General features: G+C 41.1%; 1 protein-coding gene across 3 annotated transcripts in view; it reads right to left on the reverse strand.

Annotated features, from left to right (window-relative positions):
• cpamd8 (C3 and PZP like alpha-2-macroglobulin domain containing 8) overlaps positions 1-20,486 on the reverse strand; it is a 112,532-nt gene that overhangs the window by 43,770 nt on the left and 48,276 nt on the right. For all 3 annotated transcript variants that reach the window (XM_088349564.1, XM_088349565.1, XM_088349563.1), the window contains exons 20-24: positions 18,967-19,198; positions 15,782-15,935; positions 10,220-10,344; positions 7,617-7,668; positions 3,084-3,382 (exon numbers count right to left, since the gene is read on the reverse strand). In XM_088349564.1, the coding sequence (XP_088205690.1) occupies positions 3,084-3,382; positions 7,617-7,668; positions 10,220-10,344; positions 15,782-15,935; positions 18,967-19,198 (862 nt within the window). The remainder of the gene's footprint in view (positions 1-3,083; positions 3,383-7,616; positions 7,669-10,219; positions 10,345-15,781; positions 15,936-18,966; positions 19,199-20,486) is intronic.

Here is a 20,486-nt window from a genome sequence, read left to right on the forward strand (position 1 = left end):
TCTGTATCTATCTACTGTATCTATCTATCTACCTATCTTCTGTATCTATCTATCTACTGTATCTATCTACCTATCTACTGTATCTATCTATCTACCTATCTTCTGTATCTATCTATCTACTGTATCTATCTACCTATCTACTGTATCTATCTATCTACCTATCTTCTGTATCTATCTATCTACTGTATCTATCTACTGTATCTATCTATCTATCTACTGTATATATCTATCTACCTATCTTCTGTATCTATCTATCTACTGTATCAATATATCTATCTACTGTATCTATCTATCTACCTATCTACTGTATCTATCTATCTACCTATCTACTGTATCTATCTATCTACCTATCTTCTGTATCTATCTATCTACTGTATCTATCTACTGTATCTATCTACCTACCTATCTTCTGTATCTATCTATCTACTGTATCTATCTATCTACCTATCTTCTGTATCTATCTATCTACTGTATCTATCTACCTATCTACTGTATCTATCTATCTACCTATCTTCTGTATCTATTTATCTACTGTATCTATCTACCTATCTACTGTATCTATCTATCTACCTATCTTCTGTATCTATCTATCTACTGTATCTATCTACTGTATCTATCTATCTATCTACTGTATGCATCTATTTATCTCTCTATCTATCTACTGTATCTATCTATCTACCTATCTTCTGTATCTATCTATCTACTGTATCAATATATCTATCTACTGTATCTATCTATATACCTATCTACTGTATCTATCTATCTACCTATCTACTGTATCTATCTATCTACCTATCTTCTGTATCTATCTATCTACCTATCTTCTGTATCTATCTATCTACTGTATCTATCTACTGTATCTATCTACCTACCTATCTTCTGTATCTATCTATCTACTGTATCTATCTATCTACCTATCGTATCTATCTATCTACCTATCTACTGTAATCTCTATCTACCTATCTTCTGTATCTATCTATCTACTGTATCTATCTATCTACCTATCGTATCTATCTATCTACCTATCTACTGTAATCTCTATCTACCTATCTTCTGTATCTATCTATCTACTGTATCTATATATCTATCTACTGTATCTATCTATCTACCTATCTACTGTATCTATCTATATATCTATCTATCTACCTATCTACTGTATCTATCTATCTACCTATCTACTGTATCTATCTATCTACCTATGTACTGTATCTATCTATCTATCTATTGTATCTATCTACTGTATCTATCTATTGTTTGTATCTACTGTATCGATCTATCTATCTATTGTATCTATCTACTGTATCTATCTATTGTTTGTATCTACTGTATCGATCTATCTATCTATTGTATCTATCTACTGCATGTATCTATCTCTCTATCTATCTACTGTATGTACTTATCTACTGTATGTATCATCTACTGTATCTATCTATCTATCTATATCTATCTACCTATCTACTGTATCTATCTATCTACCTATCTTCTGTATCTATCTATCTACTGTATCTATCTACTGTATCTATCTATCTATCTACTGTATATATCTATCTACCTATCTTCTGTATCTATCTATCTACTGTATCAATATATCTATCTACTGTATCTATCTATCTACCTATCTACTGTATCTATCTATCTACCTATCTACTGTATCTATCTATCTACCTATCTTCTGTATCTATCTATCTACTGTATCTATCTACTGTATCTATCTACCTACCTATCTTCTGTATCTATCTATCTACTGTATCTATCTATCTACCTATCTTCTGTATCTATCTATCTACTGTATCTATCTACCTATCTACTGTATCTATCTATCTACCTATCTTCTGTATCTATTTATCTACTGTATCTATCTACCTATCTACTGTATCTATCTATCTACCTATCTTCTGTATCTATCTATCTACTGTATCTATCTACTGTATCTATCTATCTATCTACTGTATGCATCTATTTATCTCTCTATCTATCTACTGTATCTATCTATCTACCTATCTTCTGTATCTATCTATCTACTGTATCAATATATCTATCTACTGTATCTATCTATATACCTATCTACTGTATCTATCTATCTACCTATCTACTGTATCTATCTATCTACCTATCTTCTGTATCTATCTATCTACCTATCTTCTGTATCTATCTATCTACTGTATCTATCTACTGTATCTATCTACCTACCTATCTTCTGTATCTATCTATCTACTGTATCTATCTATCTACCTATCGTATCTATCTATCTACCTATCTACTGTAATCTCTATCTACCTATCTTCTGTATCTATCTATCTACTGTATCTATCTATCTACCTATCGTATCTATCTATCTACCTATCTACTGTAATCTCTATCTACCTATCTTCTGTATCTATCTATCTACTGTATCTATATATCTATCTACTGTATCTATCTATCTACCTATCTACTGTATCTATCTATATATCTATCTATCTACCTATCTACTGTATCTATCTATCTACCTATCTACTGTATCTATCTATCTACCTATGTACTGTATCTATCTATCTATCTATTGTATCTATCTACTGTATCTATCTATTGTTTGTATCTACTGTATCGATCTATCTATCTATTGTATCTATCTACTGTATCTATCTATTGTTTGTATCTACTGTATCGATCTATCTATCTATTGTATCTATCTACTGCATGTATCTATCTCTCTATCTATCTACTGTATGTACTTATCTACTGTATGTATCATCTACTGTATCTATCTATCTATCTATATCTATCTATCTATCTACTGTATCTATCTATCTGTCTATCTACTGTATCTACCTATCTATCCATCCATCTATCCATCTATCATTTTTTTGGACTGCTGCTAATTAGCTTGTAGCTAAATTTGGTTGGTCATTCAATCATTTTAATAAAAAATTCAACCGACCAATTCAATTTTCCCAGCACTCTGACCGGCTTCCCAGGAAGTCATTGTCAAGGCAACTGCCAAGAAACACGACAATGGCCACAATGTCAAGCACTTCACCCCAAATTCAAGCATTGTGAAGGATTTCAAGCACCCGTACCAACCCTGTGATTTTCATGCCCACCTGCACCAGACCTCCCTTCCAGGCGATCCAGAAGCTCCGGAACTCATCCCAGGAAAGGACTCCCGGCGTGGGGGCGCTGACGAGCGGCTCGCCCATCTTACCCAGCGAGATCCAAGACCGGGTGTTCTGCTGCCCCCCCAGCACGATTTCCACCATCTCGGCGCTGTCGTGCGGCGTCGGCGAGAGGGCCAAATGGGCGTCGTTGTGGGTCTTCACCGACACCTGGAACTGGTTCATTTTGCCCGGCTTTTTCACGTACTGGTACTCGTATTTGTTGGGGGTGGAAATGTGGATTCTCTCTGGTGATAGAAACAAAGGTCTCGTGGATTATTACGTAAAAAAGTACCGTATTTTCCGCACTATAAGGCGCACCTAAAAGCCTTTCTTTTTTTCAAAAGCTGCCCATGCGCCTTATAATACAGTGCGCCTTATACTGTATATGGATCAATATTAAGTTTTCCAACTAACTTGCAGCCGCCGACTCGATTTTCCCCCGAACGCCAAGTAGTCCGCGGTGTATGCTGGGATTTATTTACCGGCGTTTCATTGGCTAACCAATGTGTCAATCATCATTTGAATCGATCACTATTGGCTAAAGTTATTCGGGGGTCAAGAGGCGGATCCTTTTTGTCATTTACAGGCTGCCATAGGCTTAAACGGCAAAACAAAGCCTGCAATTGGCCGAAAAAGATGAATGTGTATAGCATGTGGCTGACGGCATACAGAAAGCATTTTTTTCTATTCTGTATTTGTATTTTATTCTCCTGGATTTACTAAACTCACGGATATAAGAGGACCATGGCTGCACATTATTATTGAAGAAAACGACTTCGGTGAGCTACTCCGGCTATATATTATCCCTGTATCTTGTTTCAGACTGAACTTGATGTTTCTGTGATAAGCGGTGCAGATAATGGATGGAATGGAGTGTCTATTTTTAAATGAAACTCAATTCCAAGTGTTTAGTGTCATATGTACAGTAAAGTTGCGAGTGAAAAAAGAAAATAGAAACTAAGGAATGGTTGGCATTTCTTGAATCCCAAGACTTGAACCTTCCGAATGATGGAACGATGCATTTGAGTGACATCGTACGGACACCGCATCCGCACGTGTTCTCGACACGTATTTGCGTCTTTGCAAGCTTTTGGAACGTTAAGGGGTAATAAGTTGGACTGAATCATATGACTGTTTTGTCCACGTTCCCATTGTAGCGCCTTATAATCCGGTGCGCCTTATGTATGTCAAAAATAAAACTATTTTTTTCGGGGTGCGCCCCATAACCCGGTGCGCCTTATAGTGCGGAAAATACGGTAGTTGCCCCCTTCCCGATTTGTGTGTTTTTGCTTTTTTCAGATCATCAAACCCATTTTGATATCACACCGAGACAACTCACTAAGTCACAGGTGTCAAAGAGGCGGCCCGCGGGCCAGATCAGGCCCGCTAAGGGATTGAATCTGGCCCGCGAGACAACACTCAGAGAAGCGCAAGAGAAAAACAAGCTGCAGGTTGAAATATGTCAACTTGATGTGGCCAAAGCCAGGTGCCTCTCACAGAGACGCTGTACTTGTATTTCTCTCTCTCTCTCTTTTCCACCACTTTTCCTCTCTCTCTTTTCTACCCCTTTTCTCCAACTCTGTCTCTTTCACTCGCTTTCACACTCTGTGTGTCTCTTTTTCTTCCTTTGTTGCTCTTTGTCTCTTTCTCTCTCTCTCTGTGTCTTTTTTAACTTCTTTTGCCCTAACTTCCTTTTTTCCTTTTCTCTCTTTTCTCTTTCTCTCTTCCTACCCTTCGCGCTTTCTTTTCTCTTTTCTCCCCTTCTGTCTTTCTATTTCTCTTTGAATTTCTTTTTCTCTCTCTCTCTCTCTCTCTCTCTCTCTCTCTTTTCCACCCCTTTTCCCCACTCTCTGTCTTTGTCTCTTTCACTCGCTGTGTCTCTCTCTTTCTTTTCCATTGTTGCTCTTTGTGTCTTTCTCTCTCAGTGTCTTTTTAACTTCCTTTTTTCCTTTTCTCTCTTTCTCTCTTCCTACCCTTCGCGCTTTCATTTCTCTCGTCTCTCCTTCTTTCTTTCTATTTCTCTTTGGATTTCTTTCTTCCTCTCCCTTTCTTTTCCCCCTCTCTCACGACTTTTTATCTCTTGTTTCTCACGCTCTCTCCCTCTCTTTCTTTCTTGGCCCCGCCCTCTCTCCTTTTCCCTCCCTCTTTCTCTTATTTCTTTATCCCTCTTTTTCTTTCTCTTTAATCTACTAGTCCGGCCCCCGACAGAATGTTTGTTCTATCGTGTGGCCCCCGAGTTCAAATGAGTTTGACACCCCTGCACTAAGTCAAGACAGCCACCATGTCGTGCATCTATAGATTTGAGTGCTTTAGTATGTGTTGAATTAATATTGTCTTTATTAATCCAGGGCACTAGCCAGGGTAGCATTGATTATTAATATTGTCTTTAGCGATTTCTTCCTGTATGCTTTGGATCTTGTTAGTAAAGAAGACCATTATGTCGTGGGCAGAACGAGTGGAGCTATCTGGGATAGTCTGTTGCCTTGTAAGCGATGCTACAGTGTCAAAAAGGAACTTGGGATTGTTCTTTTGTGACGCAATCGCCTTCGAAATGTAGGCTGATTTTGCAGAGGCCGGGGCCGCTTTATACTTCAACAAACTATCACACCAGATTTGATGGAAAACTTCAAGCTTGGTAGCGCGCCATTTTCTTTCAGATTTCCTGCATTCTCGTTTAAGGGATCTAGTTTCATCATTAAACCGAGGCGTGGGTCTTTTAGGTCGTGATTTAAGCCGGATGGGCGCTACTGAATCCAGGGCACTAGCCAGGGTAGCATTGAATTCATTTATGAGTGATTCAATAGAGCCTATGTAGGAAGGAAAGGACGCAACTGCTCCTGGAAGAATATCGGAGAGCTCAGAAACTGTGCGCGTGCTTATATTAAGTCCAGTGAATCCTTCAGTTTTTTTGGTACTACATTTAGCTAGCACCTCAAATGTAAAGGGCTGAAGCGCACCACTGTCAGAGCCATTATCCACAAATAGAGAAAACTGGGAACAGAGGCACACCTTCCAATGACTGGTCAACCAAATAATACTACTCCAGAGTACTGGCTTTATTTCAAACGAAGACGAAACTGAATAAGGAGAAGAAATTGATTTACTTTCCACCTGGTGTCATGAGAGTAATCTGTTATTGAATGTAGGTAAACTAAGGAGATGATAATAGATTTCCGTACTAAGCCTGTGCCACTGTCAATTAACGGTAGTGAGGTGGAACTGGTCCATTCATTCAAGTTTCTGGGTACTTACTTGTCAGCTGACCTCACATGGACTGTCAATGCTACTGATATTCTAAAGTCAGCCAGACAAAGGCTCTACTTCCTTCGTCGACTCAAATCATTCGGAGTATTAACCCTTACCCTATCCGTATGTTCAATGGGAATTGATTTAGGTTATTATGTATAGTATTATTATGCCAACGGCGTTCCTCTGACCTATTCTACTCTAGTCTTGTTATTTACATATTCTTTCTTTTGAAACTATTCTATATAATTACTTTGTATTATATACTACAATATCTTTTTTACTCTATTCTTTTTATTCTTTTAAATCTATTATTTTATCATGATTGAGTGAAATGATTTCTTGTATATATCATGTTTATGGTTTATACTGGCTGAATAAATAAATACAATACAATACAATACAATGAAGGCTCATCCGAGAGGCTACAAAAAAACCTCGGATAATATCCAAGGAAGTGCGAGCCTCAGTTCAGGCTCCAGCGCACCACTGTCAGAGCCATTATCCACAAATAGAGAAAACTGCAAACCTCATTTAAGATTCATGACTCTACTATAAGACACTGCCCAAAAATGGCATCCATAGGAGGGTTCCCAGGTGAAAACCTCTGCTGTCACAAATGAGTCCTCTTACATTTGCCAAAAAGCATCTTGATTATACTCAAAACTTTGAGAAACATGTTTTGTACGAATGAGTGAGAAATTCAACTTTTTGTACAGTGTGCAGCTCGTTATATCTGGCGTAAAAATGTCGAAGCAGTTGACAAAAAAGACATAATGACAATTGTAAAGCATGGTGGTGGTAGTGTGATAGTCTGCCACAGAACCAGGACAACTTGCTGTGGTTGACGAAACAATAAATTCTGGTGTTAACCAGAAGATCCTGAAAAACTCAAGTACTATTACACATAGGGCCCGATAAGTGTAATAGAATCAACTATTCAAAACTCCATTTTAAATGTCCTTGGGTTGTCCCTGTGTGATATTAAAATTGGTTTAAAACCTTGGTGAGTGTTAAATATGCAAAAAACACAGAAATCAGGTAAGGGAGGGGGTTAGGGACGCAAAAGTTTTTTCACAGTACTCCAATTACCACCAGTTTTGATCCAGCACTCTTTGATCCCCACCGCAAAATAGTTTGTTGTATAACAGGGTGTCTACTGTATTATGTGAAGCAGCATGTGGTTGAGGGCCCGGTGTTATGTTTAGTATACCAACAGAAGGATTCACTTACCGTTGGGACAAAAAAAGACACTGTAAGTGTATTCTCTCGGCAAGCCTTCTGGCTGCAAGAAACGAAAACAGAACATATTCATTTTAGGGAGAAATTCAGGAAAAAAACGACAAACCCCAAAACTAATTTTCAGCTTATCTTATATCTCTGTGACGTTAGTAAATTGGAAAATTTCAAAATAATAATAATGCCAGGAGCTTTGTCCTATATCAACACATATCCCTCCTACAAAGACTTAAGATCATTGAGGCTCATTCTGACCTTCAATTTTTCGTCAATCACGGTTTCGAAACAAGGTGCAAGCAGAGTACTTTTGTAAATATGTCACAAAAAACTGCAAACGGAAAGTTAATAGGGGTATATCCTTTCAGCGCAGTGGGAGTGTGTGTGTGTGAGAGAGAGAGAGGGTTAGCGTGTTGTGCTGTGTGCTTTTCTAGCATTTGTGGGTAATTAGTTTGTTGTGTGGGTTTTTATCATATAATGTGTCAGCAGTGAACATACAGTGGTTCTTCTACATACAAAAGTTTCAGGTAACAAAGAACCTGAATGGGAAAATATTGCTTCAAGTTACAAAGGCGTTTCAGGATACCAAGTCAAAAAATACAGTACAGTACGTCCTGCCATTCGCTGCCCCCAGAGTTCTACCTGGAAACCTAATATTATATCTCTGTGTGACATAAGAAAATTGGAAACATTTCTAAATAATAATGCCAGGAGCTTTGTCCTGTATCAACACATATACTACTTACTCCTACAACGACTTAAGATCATTGAGGCTCATTCTGACCTTCATTTTTTTCATCAATTACGGTTTCAAAACAAGGTGCAAGCAGAGTACTTTTGTAAATATGTCACCAAAAACTGCAAACGGAAAGTTTATAGGGGTATTCCCTTTCAGCGCAGTGGGAGTGTGTGTGTGAAAGAGAGAGGGTTAGCGTGTTGTGCTGTGTGCTTTTCTAGCATTTGTGGGTAATTACAGTTTGTTGTGTGGGTTTTTATCATATAATGTGTCAGCAGTGAACATACAGTGGTTCTTCTACATACAAAAGTTTCAGGTAACAAAGAACCTGAATGGGAAAATATTGCTTCAAGTTACAAAGGCGTTTCAGGATACAAAGTCAAAAAATACAGTACAGTACGTCCTGCCATTCGCTGCCCCCAGAGTTCTACCTGGAAACCTAATATTATATCTCTGTGTGACATAAGAAAATTGGAAACATTTCTAAATAATAATGCCAGGAGCTTTGTCCTGTATCAACACATATACTACTTACTCCTACAACGATTTAAGATCATTGAGGCTCATTCTGACCTTCATTTTTTTCATCAATTACGGTTTCAAAACAAGGTGCAAGCAGAGTACTTTTGTAAATATGTCACAAAAAAACTGCAAATGGAAGGTTTATAGATGTATTTCCCTTCAGCGCAGTGAGAGCGTGTGAGAGAGAGAGAGAGAGAGAGAGAGGATTAGCGTGTTGTGTTGTGTGCTTTTCTAGTATTTGTGGGTAATTACTTATTGTTGTGAGGGTTTTTATTATAAAATGTGTCAACAGTGAACACACAGTGGTTCCTCTACATACAAAAGTTTCAGGTAACAAAGAACCTGAATGGGAAAATATTGCTTCAAGTTACAAAGGCGTTTCAGGATACAAAGTCAAAAATACAGTACAGTACGCACTGCCATCTGCTGCCCTACCTGGAAACCTGGTGTGTATGTGTGAATCCTGGCATGCTCTTTATGTCCCCAGTTAAAGTTGAAAGGTGAACGAATATTTTATTCTTTGTTTTTTTACATCATGTGCTTCTTGTTTTATGTTCAATGTCTAGTAATCTAATTCTATCATGTTTTTGTTCATATTCCGATGATTTGTTTATGATCTATTAGAAATATATATCATATTTTTGCAGGACTTGGAACGGATTAGCGCATTTACATTCAAAAGACGTCTCAACTTACAAATTTTTACAAAGATACTCTCAGAATGAATGAAAATTGTAGGTAGTGGTACCACAGCTTCAATATAGAGTGGGCTCTTTATATATTAGACCGAACGATACTCAAGGGTAGAGTAGCTTCCAAACCAGACATTGAAGTTACCAGAATAGGAAATCTACGGTGGAATTGATATACATAGCATTTTATATCCGGCCCATATGTACTAAATAAAAAGAGAGAGGGAGACAGAAAAGAAAGAGAGAGAAATAGATAATAGAGATAGAAGGAGAAATAGTAAGAGCGAAAATAGAGAGTGAGAAAGAGAGGGAATAAAGAGAAACAGTGATCCAAAGAAAGGGGAAAAACAGAGAGGGAGTAAAAAAAGAGAGAAAGAGAAAGAAAGAGAAATAGATAATAGAGATAAAAAGAGAGAGAAAGAAAAACAGAGAAAGAGAGAAAATAGAAAGTGATAAAGAGAGAAAATTAGGAGAGAGAGAAAGAAAAGTGAGTTAGAGAGAAAAGAAAGAGAGTGAGATAGAGAGAGACTTAAGGGAGAGAACAACTTAGAGAGAGAGGGGGGGAAAACAGGGAGTAAGAGAGAGAGAGAGAAAAAAAGAGATGACAAGAGAGACCGTAGGTTCCCGAAACAGGATTGCGGCTCACTTACTTGGACGAGGACAGTCCTGCGTACAAAGTCCATGCCAGTAGGCGACCTTCTTTCCTCCAAATCGTTTCCCGTTTTCTGGAGCGAGTCGGAACAGCAGCTGGTTTCACTGTAAGCGATGGCTCGGGCTGTCAAACGGGGAATTCGTGTTCAATCGTTGTTACGGTTTTCCGACACTTGTTCATTTCACAAATTTCTATTTTATCCTGAATGTGTGTCTAACCTGGACATTTAATTATGCACATGAAAGGATATTAAACCTTTTTCTTTTTCTTTTGAAACACCTGCACCTGATACCTACATCAAAAACATATAGTACCATTATGTGACGATTTGCCAATTGCCCACACTTGCGCTCACTCGTTCAGACCCAGCTGCCACTCGTTCCCTCATTAGTCATCCTCTTATTTCTCGTTCACTCCTTGTCCGTCCGTCAGCGAACCTCACCGCATGCAAGGCAAGCACTTTTGACTCTGGCACCCGTTTTGATCCCGACCTTTTTCCTGTATCGATCCCCGATCCAAGCTCGGTTCTCTGTCCCGGCTACCCGTATCCTGCCTGATTCTGTTTCCTGTATCGATCCCCGATAAAGGCTCCGTTCTCCTGTCCCGGCTACCCGTATCCTGATTCGGTTTCTTGTATCGATACCCAATGCAAGCTCCGTTCTCCTGTCCCGACTACCTGTATCTTGATTCTGTTTTCTGTATCAATCTCTGATCCAAGCTCCGTTCTCCTGTCCCGGCTTCCCGGATCCTGATTCTGTTTTCTGTATCGATCCCCGATCCAAGCTCCGTTCTCCTGTCCCGGCTACCCGTATCCTTATTCTGTTTCTTGTATCAATCCCCAATCCAAGCTCTGTTCTCCTGTCCCGGCTTCCCGTATCCTGATTCTGTTTCTTGTATCGATCCCCGAGCCAAGCTCCGTTCTCCTGTCCCGGCTACCCGTATCCTGATTCTGTTTCTTGTATCGATCCCCGATCCAAGCTCTGTTCTCCAGTCCCAGCTACCTGTATCCTGATTCTGTTTCCTGTATCGATCCCCGAGCTAAGCTCCGTTCTCCTGTCCCGGCTACCTGTATCCTGATTCTGTTTCCTGTATTTATCCACAATCCAAGCTCCGTTCTCCTGTCCCGGCTTCCCGGATCCTGATTCTGTTTCCTGTATCGATCCCTGGCTTCCCGCTCCTCCCAGCTATCCGACTTGTTCCGATCTCTGACCAGGTTCCGTCTCCTGTCCCGGCTGCCCGACTTTTTCCGATCTCCTTTTTTGATATACAGTCGCCGTGTCGGAAATGGGGTGGGCCGAAATTCTCAGGGAAATCCGAGTGCAAGGTGGCCAGTGCTACTGCCATCATCTGGTGAAATGGTGAAGACAGAGGCCGCGGGGTGGTAAATATGTGATCAGGGGCCGTGACTGGCCCCCGGGCTAGACTTTGGACACCTTTGCAGTATGTTGATGAAAAAAAGCGTCCTAAAAGATGAGAAATGTGCTCAGGTGGCAGCTAGTCTAAACAAAGTTCACGGATAAAAGTTGGCCCCGTGCCAGTGGAGTCTCTTTGTTTGTGTGGAGTGAGAAGGAAATATTAGGGGCCCCAGGGGGGGGCCCATTGACCGCCCGTAACCTACATTAACGGAAACATACGTCAAATTAATAATAATAATAATGACTGATTCGCTCGTTGATTGAAAACTGCGGACATTGGGGCCACCAACACACTCATTTTCCAGAAGTAGGGGCTTCCTCGATGTGTGGACAAAGATGTGATCAAAGCATCTACTGATATCTCCTGCTGATTTATCATACTGAAATCATTCCCAGTGGCTTGATACGAACTGATTAGCAAAGCCAAACCCTTTATATTGTGTTACTTTTCTGTACTAGACATTTCCCCGCCGATTCTGCCAAAATTTTACCTGGTAGGGACCTTGGGGAATCTCGCTCATCCACTCACGCGCATCGCCGATTAAATCACGATGTACGAGCTACCGAAAAGAGTCATAGTTACTTGCGCCGTTTATTCGCAATTCGTTGAATTTTTTCACTTTGACATTCAGAGGGCTTGGCAGAAATCCCAACACTTCGCTTTAAAAACAATGCCAGCTGTTTCTATGGAACGGGAAGAAGTGGTGGGACCCAATTTTTTGCTATTCTTGAAAGCCTACAGATAATGTACTGTAGTAGCTGAATAGGCATAGGACATATCACAAGAAATCTTGACCCATTATCTTTCATTCAAAACAAGTAAGTTTCTAGCTGTTGAACATTCTTGAAAATACTCGTTTCCAAGAAAACTTCTGCACGAACGCCCAAATTTTCAGCGAAAGTGATGGCATGATTTCGGTCACCATGCCAATCGCGCTCCCTAAGGTGTGCACGAAACGTCATCCCTCTCTGACCAGACGATGACAATGAGACTTGGTCAGCTCTGTTACCCTTTTTGTCTATGCCTTGCGAGTCTCCCCATACTGCTTCGGGACCCCTATTCGCTACATGGGGCCGTCTACACGCTTCATTGCTGGGAAAAGGAAGTGGGGGCTTCCTCGATGTGTGGACAAAGATTTGGTCTTCTAAAAATGTATTAACCGTATTTTCCGCACTATAAGGCGCACCTAAAAGTCTTTATTTTTTTCAAAAGCCGACCATGCGCCTTATAATACAGTGCGCCTTATATATGGATAAACATTAAGTTTTCCAACTAACTTGCAGCCGCCGACTCGATTTTCCCCCGAACACGAAGTCGTCCGCCGTGTATGCTGGGATTTATATACCGGCGTTTCATTGGCTAACCAATGTGTCAATCATCATTTGAATCGATCACTATTGGCTAAAGTTATTCGGGCGGATCCTTTTTATCATTTACAGGCTAGCATAGGCTAAAGGGGCAAAACAAAGCCTGCAATTGGCCGAAAAAGGTGAATGGGTATAGCATGTGGTTGACGGCATACAGAAAGCATTTTTTTACTATTTTGTATTTGTAAGTATTTTATTCTCCTGGATTTACTACCCTCACGGATATAAGAGGACCATGGTTGCACATTAATATTGAACACAATGATTTCAGTGAGCTACTCCGGCTATATATTTTCCCTGTATCTTGTTTCAGAGTGATATCGATGTTTCTGTGATAAGCGGTGCAGATAATGGATGGAATGGAGTCTCAATTTTTTAAATTAAACTCAATTCCAAGTGTTTATTGTCATATGCACAGTAAAGTTGCGAGCGAAAAAGAAAATAGAAACTAAGGAATGGTTGGCATTTCTTGAATCCCAAGACTTTAACCTTCCGAACGATGGAACGATGCATTTGAGTGACATCGTACGGACACCGCATCCGCACGTGTCTGCGACACGTATTTGCTTCTTTGCAAGCTTTGGGAATGTTAAGGGGATAATAAGTTGGACTGAACCATCTGACTGTTTTGTCCACGTTCCCATTGTAGCGCCTTATAATCCAGTGCGCCTTATCTATGGAAGATATAGGACCAAAAACTATTTTTTGGGGGTGCGCCCTATAATGCGGTGCGCCCTATAGTGCGGAAAATACGGTATATGCCATGGCACTGAACAAGTTAAACTAGGGGTATGAAAGTCATTTGGGCTCAGGGGCAACGTGGTAAAGTAAAGAATTCACAGGGGCCGAACTAGTAGATTAAAAAGATAAAGAGAAAAAAGAGGGGAAAAGAGAGAAAAGAGAGAGAGAGAGAGAGAGAGAGCAAAAACAGAGAAATTAGAGAGAGGAAGAGAGACATTGATATTGGGAAAGAGTGCAAGAGAAAGAAGAGAGACGGATAAGGGGGGAAAGAGACAGAAAAGAAAGAAAGAGAAATAGATAATAGAGATAAAGAGAGAGAGAAAGAAAAACTGAAAAACTGAGTAAGAGAGAAATAGAGAGTGACAAAGAGAAAATTAGAAGAGAAAGAAAAGTGAGTTAGAGCGAAAAGAGAGTGAGATAGAGAGAGACTTAAGGGAGGGAGCAACCTAGAGAGCCAATGATATAAAGAAGGAGAGGGGGGGGAAACAGGGAGTAAGAGAGAGAAAAAAAGAGATTATAAGAGAGAGAAAATAGATCAAAAGAGAAAGGGAGAGAAAAGAAAGACAGAGAAATAGAAAGAGAAAAAGTAAGAGAGAAAATAGAGAGTGAGAAAGAGAGGGAATAAAGAGAGAGAGTGACATAAATAAACAGTGATCCAAAGAAAGGGGAAAAAACAGAGAGGGAGTAAAAAAGAAAGAAAGAGAAAGAAAGAAAGAGAAATAGATAATAGAGATAAAATGAGAGAGAAAGAAAAACTGAGTAAGAGAGAAAAGAGAGTGAGATAGAGAGAGACTTAAGGGAGAGAACAACTTAGAGAGAGGGAGGAAAAACAGGGATTAAGAGAGCGAAACTAGATCAAAAGAGAAAGGGAGACAGAAAAGAAAGAGAGAGAAATAGATAATAGAGATAGAAAGAGAAAGAGTAAGAGAGAAAATAGAGAGGGAATAAAGAGAGTGACACAGAGAAACAGTGATCCAAAGAAAGGGGAAAAAACAGAGAGAGAGTACAAAAGACAGAAGGAGAAAGAAATAGATAATGGAGATAAAGAGAGAGAGTAAGAGAGAAAATATAGAGTGACAAAGAGAGAATTAAGAGAGAAAGAAAAAGTGAGTATGAGAGAAAATAGAGGGAGTGAGATAGAGAAAGACATAAGGGAGAGAACAACCAAGAGAGCCAATGATATGAAGAAAGAGAGGGGGAAAAAACAGGGAGGAAGTGAGAGAAAAAAAATTACAAGAGAGAGAAAATAAAAAAAAGAGAGAGGGAGACAGAAAAGAAAGAGACAGAAATAGATAATAGAAAGAGAAAGAGAAAGAGTAAGGGAGAAAATAGAGAGGGAATAAAGAGAGAGAGTGACATAGAGAAACAGTGATCCAAAAAAAGGGGAAAAAACAGAGAAGGAGTAAAAAAGAGAGAAAGAGAAAGAAAGAAAGAGAAATAGAAAATAGAGATAAAGGGAGAGGGAAAAAAACTAAGTAAGAGAGAAAATAGAGAGTGACAAAAAGAGAATTAAGAGAGAAAGAAAAAGTGAGTAAGAGAGAAAATAGAGGGAGTAAGAGAGAAAGACGTAAGGGAGAGAACAACCAAGAGAGCCAATGATATGAAGAAAGAGAGGGGGAAAAAACAGGGAGGAAGTCAGAGAAAAAAAATGACAAGAGAGAGAAAATTAAAAAAAAGAGAAAGGGAGACAGAAAAGAAAGAGACAGAAATAGATAATAGAAAGAGAAAGAGAAAGAGTAAGAGAGAAAATAGAGAGGGAATAAAGAGAGAGAGTGACATAGAGAAACAGTGATCAAAGAAAGGGGAAAAAACAGAGAGGGAGTAAAAAAAGAGAGAAAGAGAAAGAAAGAAAGAGACAGTGAAAAAGAGAGAAGGTAATATAGCTCCAGCTGCTTTGCCAGTTGATCCAAACCCTCAGGAGGCCTGACTCGGCCCGCGGGCCGCACCCTGGACACCCCCGAGTCACCCGGCCGGGTTCCCCGGTTCGCGCCCGCCCTTCGGTACGGTGGGCAAGCGGCATGGGAATTTTGGGTTACCCGTGACGTTGGCCGGACCCAATTCTGCGAAGGCCAGGACCACGCTGGTGGGGGTGGCCTCCCCGGGTGCCAGGCACTTCTTCCTGGTCAGATGATGTTTGCCGGGATGCCCGATAAACTTCACGCCTTTGGGAACCGACACTTTCATGTGAACCTGGAAAAAAAACGGCAAAAGTAGTCAATAGCCAATCTCCCCGGAGGGTCTCCAAACCGCGGCCCGAGGGCCAATTGTGGCCCGCGGGACGATATCGTGAGGCCCCCGACCGTTCCATCCGTTTCCCACATCGCTTCCATCTTAATACACGGGTGTCAAGCCTGCGGCCCGCGGGCCAACCGAGGGTCAGGATCCGGCTCGCGAGACACCGCTGAGAGAAACACGAGAGAAAAACGAGCTGCGAGTTCGATCATGTCCGCTCGATGTCACCCGAGCCGGGCACCACTCGCAACGGAGGTAGAAAGAGGAAAGAGAGTCAGAAACTGGAAAAAAGGGAAAGAGAGGGCGAATGAGAAAGACATAAAAAAAGAAAGCGTGAGAGAAAGTGACGAAAAAGAGGAAAAAAAGGAGAGAGAGCAATATAAAGAGTGAGGGCTCAATAAAGAGAAATAATGTCAGAGAGAGATAAACGTGGAGATAAAGGGAAGAAAGAGATAAATAAATAGATAAAAAGAGGGAGAAAGAAAGAAATGGACAAAAAAAAGATACAAATGGATAAAGGGAGAGAAATAGATAGGTAAAGAGAGAGAGCGAGAGAAAGAGAGAGAGAGAGAGGGGGGGAGGGAGAAATAGAAAGAGAAACAGCAGGAGAAAAAGAGAAAGAGAGAAAAAGAAAGTGTGAGAGAAAGAGCAAAAGAGAGAGAAAGAGAAACAGATAGAGAAAGAGAAAGAGAAAAAGAGAAAGAGCAAGAGAAAGGGATAAAGGGAGAAAGGGAGAAAGGGAGGAAGTGGGAGTAAAAAGACATGGAGTAAAATGTAAGTAAGAAAGCAAGTGAGAAAAAGAGAGGACAGAGAGGGAAAGAGATAGTGGGATAGAGAGAGAGAGAGAAAGAGAAAAAGTTAGAGAAAAAGAGAAAGAGAGAAAAAGTGTGAGAGTAAGAGCAAAAGAGAGAGAGAAAGAGAGAGAAAGAGAAAGAGAGAAAGTGAGAAAGAGGGAGTAATAAGACAGAGTAAAATGGAGTAAGAAAGCAAGTGAGAAAAAAGAGAGGACAGAGAAAGAGAAACAGTAAGAGAAAAAGAGAGAGAAAGAGATCAAAAGAAAGAGAGTGAGAGAAGCAGAAAGAGCAAAAAAGAGACAAAGGGAGAGTAAAAAGACGGAGTAAAATGGAGTAAGAAAGCAAGTTAGAAAATAGAGAGGACAGAGAAAGAGAAACAGTAAGAGAAAAAGAGAGAGAAAGAGATCAAAAGAAAGAGTGAGAGAAGCAGAAAGAGAAAAAAAGAGAGAGAGAAATAGAGAGTAAAAAGACTGAGTAAAATAGAGTAAGAAAGCAAGTTAGAAAATAGAGAGGACAGAGAAAGAGAAACAGTAAGAGAAAAAGAGAGAGAAAGAGATCAAAAGAAAGAGAGTGAGAGAAGCAGAAAGAGCAAAAAAGAGAGAAAGGGAGAGTAAAAAGACGGAGTAAAATGGAGTAAGAAAGCAAGTTAGAAAATAGAGAGGACAGAGAAAGAGAAACAGTAAGAGAAAAAGTGAGAGAAAGAGATCAAAAGAAAGAGAGAGTGAAAGAAGCAGAAAGAGCAAAAAAGAGAGAGAGAAAGGGAGAGTAAAAAGATGGAGTAAAATGGAGTAAGAAAGCAAGTGAGAAAAAAGAGAGAACAGAGAAAGAGAAACAGTAAGAGAAAAAGTGAGAGAAAGAGAGAAAAATGTTTTTTCCTACTGAGAGGTACATTTCCCAACAGGGCCTTCTGGTAGACAACCCACAGTGACCCCACCTCACCCCGAACTCTGGCAAGAAAATCCTCCCCTGGAATAAAACACTGCTCCTTTATCTCCCAAAGTCATCAAATGGAAGCAGAAAACGGAGAGACGGAAGGAATGTTCCACGCCCGTCTGACACGGAATCAAGCGCACATCTGCAGACGGGATGATGTCACGGCACCCGACCCGTCCGAGGCCCCGTTTTCTTTGGAACGGTCGCAAGAAGACATCTTCAAAGTCCGTTTTGATTTTCCCCGCCGTTGCCGTGCGTTACTTTAAATAAACTGCCCGGTAACGATGCGGCATTGTGGGAAATGTAGTTGGGGTTTTATGAAGAACATAACATCGCATAGAGCAGGGGTGTCAAACTCATTTTACCTCGGGGGCCACACGATAGAACAAACATTCTCTCGGGGGCCGGACTAGTGTACTAGAGAGAAAGAAAAAGAGAGAAAGAAATAAGACAAAGCGAAGGAGAAAAGAGAGAGGGTGGGACAATGAAAGAGAGGAAGGGAGAAAGAGAGAGAGAGAGAAGAGAGAGGGAGAGAGAATGTGAGAAACAAAAAAGATATAAAGACAAATAGTGAGAGAGGGGGAAAGAAATGGAGAGAAAGAATGATATCCAAAGAGAAATAGAAAGAGAGAAAGGGGGAAGGAGAGAAAAGAGAAGGAGAGAAGGGGAAAGCAGGAGCAAAAGAGAGAAAAGGAAAAATGGAAGAGAGAGCAAAAGAAGGTAAAAAGACAGAGAGAGAGAAAGAGACAAAGAGAAACAAAGAAAGAGAGAGAGACACAGAAAGTGAAAAAGAGAGACACGGAGAAAAAGGGAGGAAGAGAAAGAGAGAAAGAGAGAGAGAGAGAGAGAGAAGAAATACAAGTACACCGTCTTTGTGAGAGGCACCTGGCTTTGGCAACATCAAGTGGACATATTTAGACCTGCAGCTCGTTTTTCTCTTGCGCTTCTCTGAGCGTTGTCTGTCTCGCGGGCCGGATTCAATCCCTTAGCGGGCCTGATCTGGCCCCCGGGCCGCCTGTTTGACACCCCTGGCATAGAGGGATTTGGATTGTCACTTTATATCGTAGCCGCAGAGCCCTGAACTAAAGCTAGCCGTTAGCGCTAGATGCTAATGCTAGCAGCAAGCTAGGCTTGGCAGATGCTTACAATAGCCCAGAAATGTGAAAAGACACAATATCATTAATTTCTGGAATACTTCAAAAGTACAAAAAAAAAACAGTGCCTATGGGCAAAAACAGCGCCACCTATCCTGTCATTCATACCTCCGCACACGTCGGCAGATAGTTGTAGACGGTGAGAGGAACTTTGGTCTGTTCTCCACGGATCAAAGCGTAAGGCAGAGTGAAGTCCACGAAGAAGTTCTTGAAGGTCCGAAGCTCCGCCCTCTCGGCCAAGCCCAGCCCCTTTTCTTCGGACACGCCCACCGCTTCCGTCACCCACGTGGTGATGGAGTCGGGAACGTCGAGATGCAGTTCCGCTTCGCCGGTTTCCTCGCTGGAGGGAGAGGAAGATAATATATCAAAAACATGCGAAGGAATACATTAAAATCCAGAAGTTCGTTTAAAGCCCCAGGAAGGGGCACTGCAGGCAACCCGAAACGTGGAACGAAACGTGGTCGGGATCGGAAACCGGTCGAAAGCCAGGAGAGTAGAGGATACGTGGTCAAGATCATAAACGGATCGTTGTTCGGGACGGGACAACAGACGTGGTCGAGATCAAAACAGGTCGTCATTCGGGACGGGAGAGCGGACGTGGTCAATATCAAAACAGATGGTAGCGGGAGACAGACGGGAGCAAAAAACAGGACAGGCGAAAAAGGGCTTTCCGTGTAAAAACGGAGATTCGCAGATGGACCGACAAAAGGGCTAGATGCTAAAGAGTTTAAATACTGACGGGGAGCCAATCTGTCAACAAGCTGCAGCTGGCGCCACACGGGTGGGGCCAATTGGGTGCCATGGCAACCGGGACACTTACTGTATTAATAAATGACAAAATCTTTCATATTTTTGATAAAAATTTTAAAAAATGCTATAAAAAAATAAAAATTTTGTAGAATAAAATTTGGGTTTGCTCAGGCTCAGTCCCTCAAATCAAGTTAATTGGTTGGGTCGGGTCGGGCTGGATTTTTTTTTAGGCTCCACCCGGAGCTACCCAGCTTCAGCGCTGTTAGACAGAGACACGAAAGCCTGCGGGAAGCGGAGAGAAGGCGGACTCGCAATCTACGTGAACACGAGGCGGTGTAACCCTGGGCACAAAGCTTTGCTGCAGCGACGTCAAACTTTTGGCCCAGCGTGTGACCTCATCCACTCTGCTGATGCTAAACTACAACACAGCACCCCGAGGCCATCCTGTTCATCTGTTAATAAACAACAAAAGGATACCGCTGGAAGTGTGAATTTCCCTACGGGGATGAATAAAGGATCTATCTATCTAAGTTTCATAGCTAGAAACATAGTTTAACTTGTTTTTAAAGCAAGGGTCTCTAACGCGGTGCCCACGGTGTCGGAACCAGAACGGAAACAGAACCCAATTGCGTTACGTTTCTCACAAGTTTTATTGGAAGAGAGAGAAAGGGTTGCTCCCACGATCCAGTGATTACTGGACGCGGGAAGCAGGTCGCTCTGAAAGCGGAAGTGGATCTTCCGTGACGAGCTACGGCGGTGTCGGGAACGGGAAAACGGGTCAGTAGTTGGGACAGGAGAGCTAAAATGTGGTCGGGGTCGGAAGCGAGTTGTAAGCCAGGAAAGGAGAGTAGACGTGGTCGGGGACAAAAAGGTTGAAC

This window comes from Urocampus carinirostris, chromosome 12 (assembly GCF_059441175.1).
Source record: "Urocampus carinirostris isolate Australia breed hairy pipefish chromosome 12, RoL_Ucar_1.0, whole genome shotgun sequence".
Lineage (NCBI taxonomy): Eukaryota > Metazoa > Chordata > Actinopteri > Syngnathiformes > Syngnathidae > Urocampus > Urocampus carinirostris.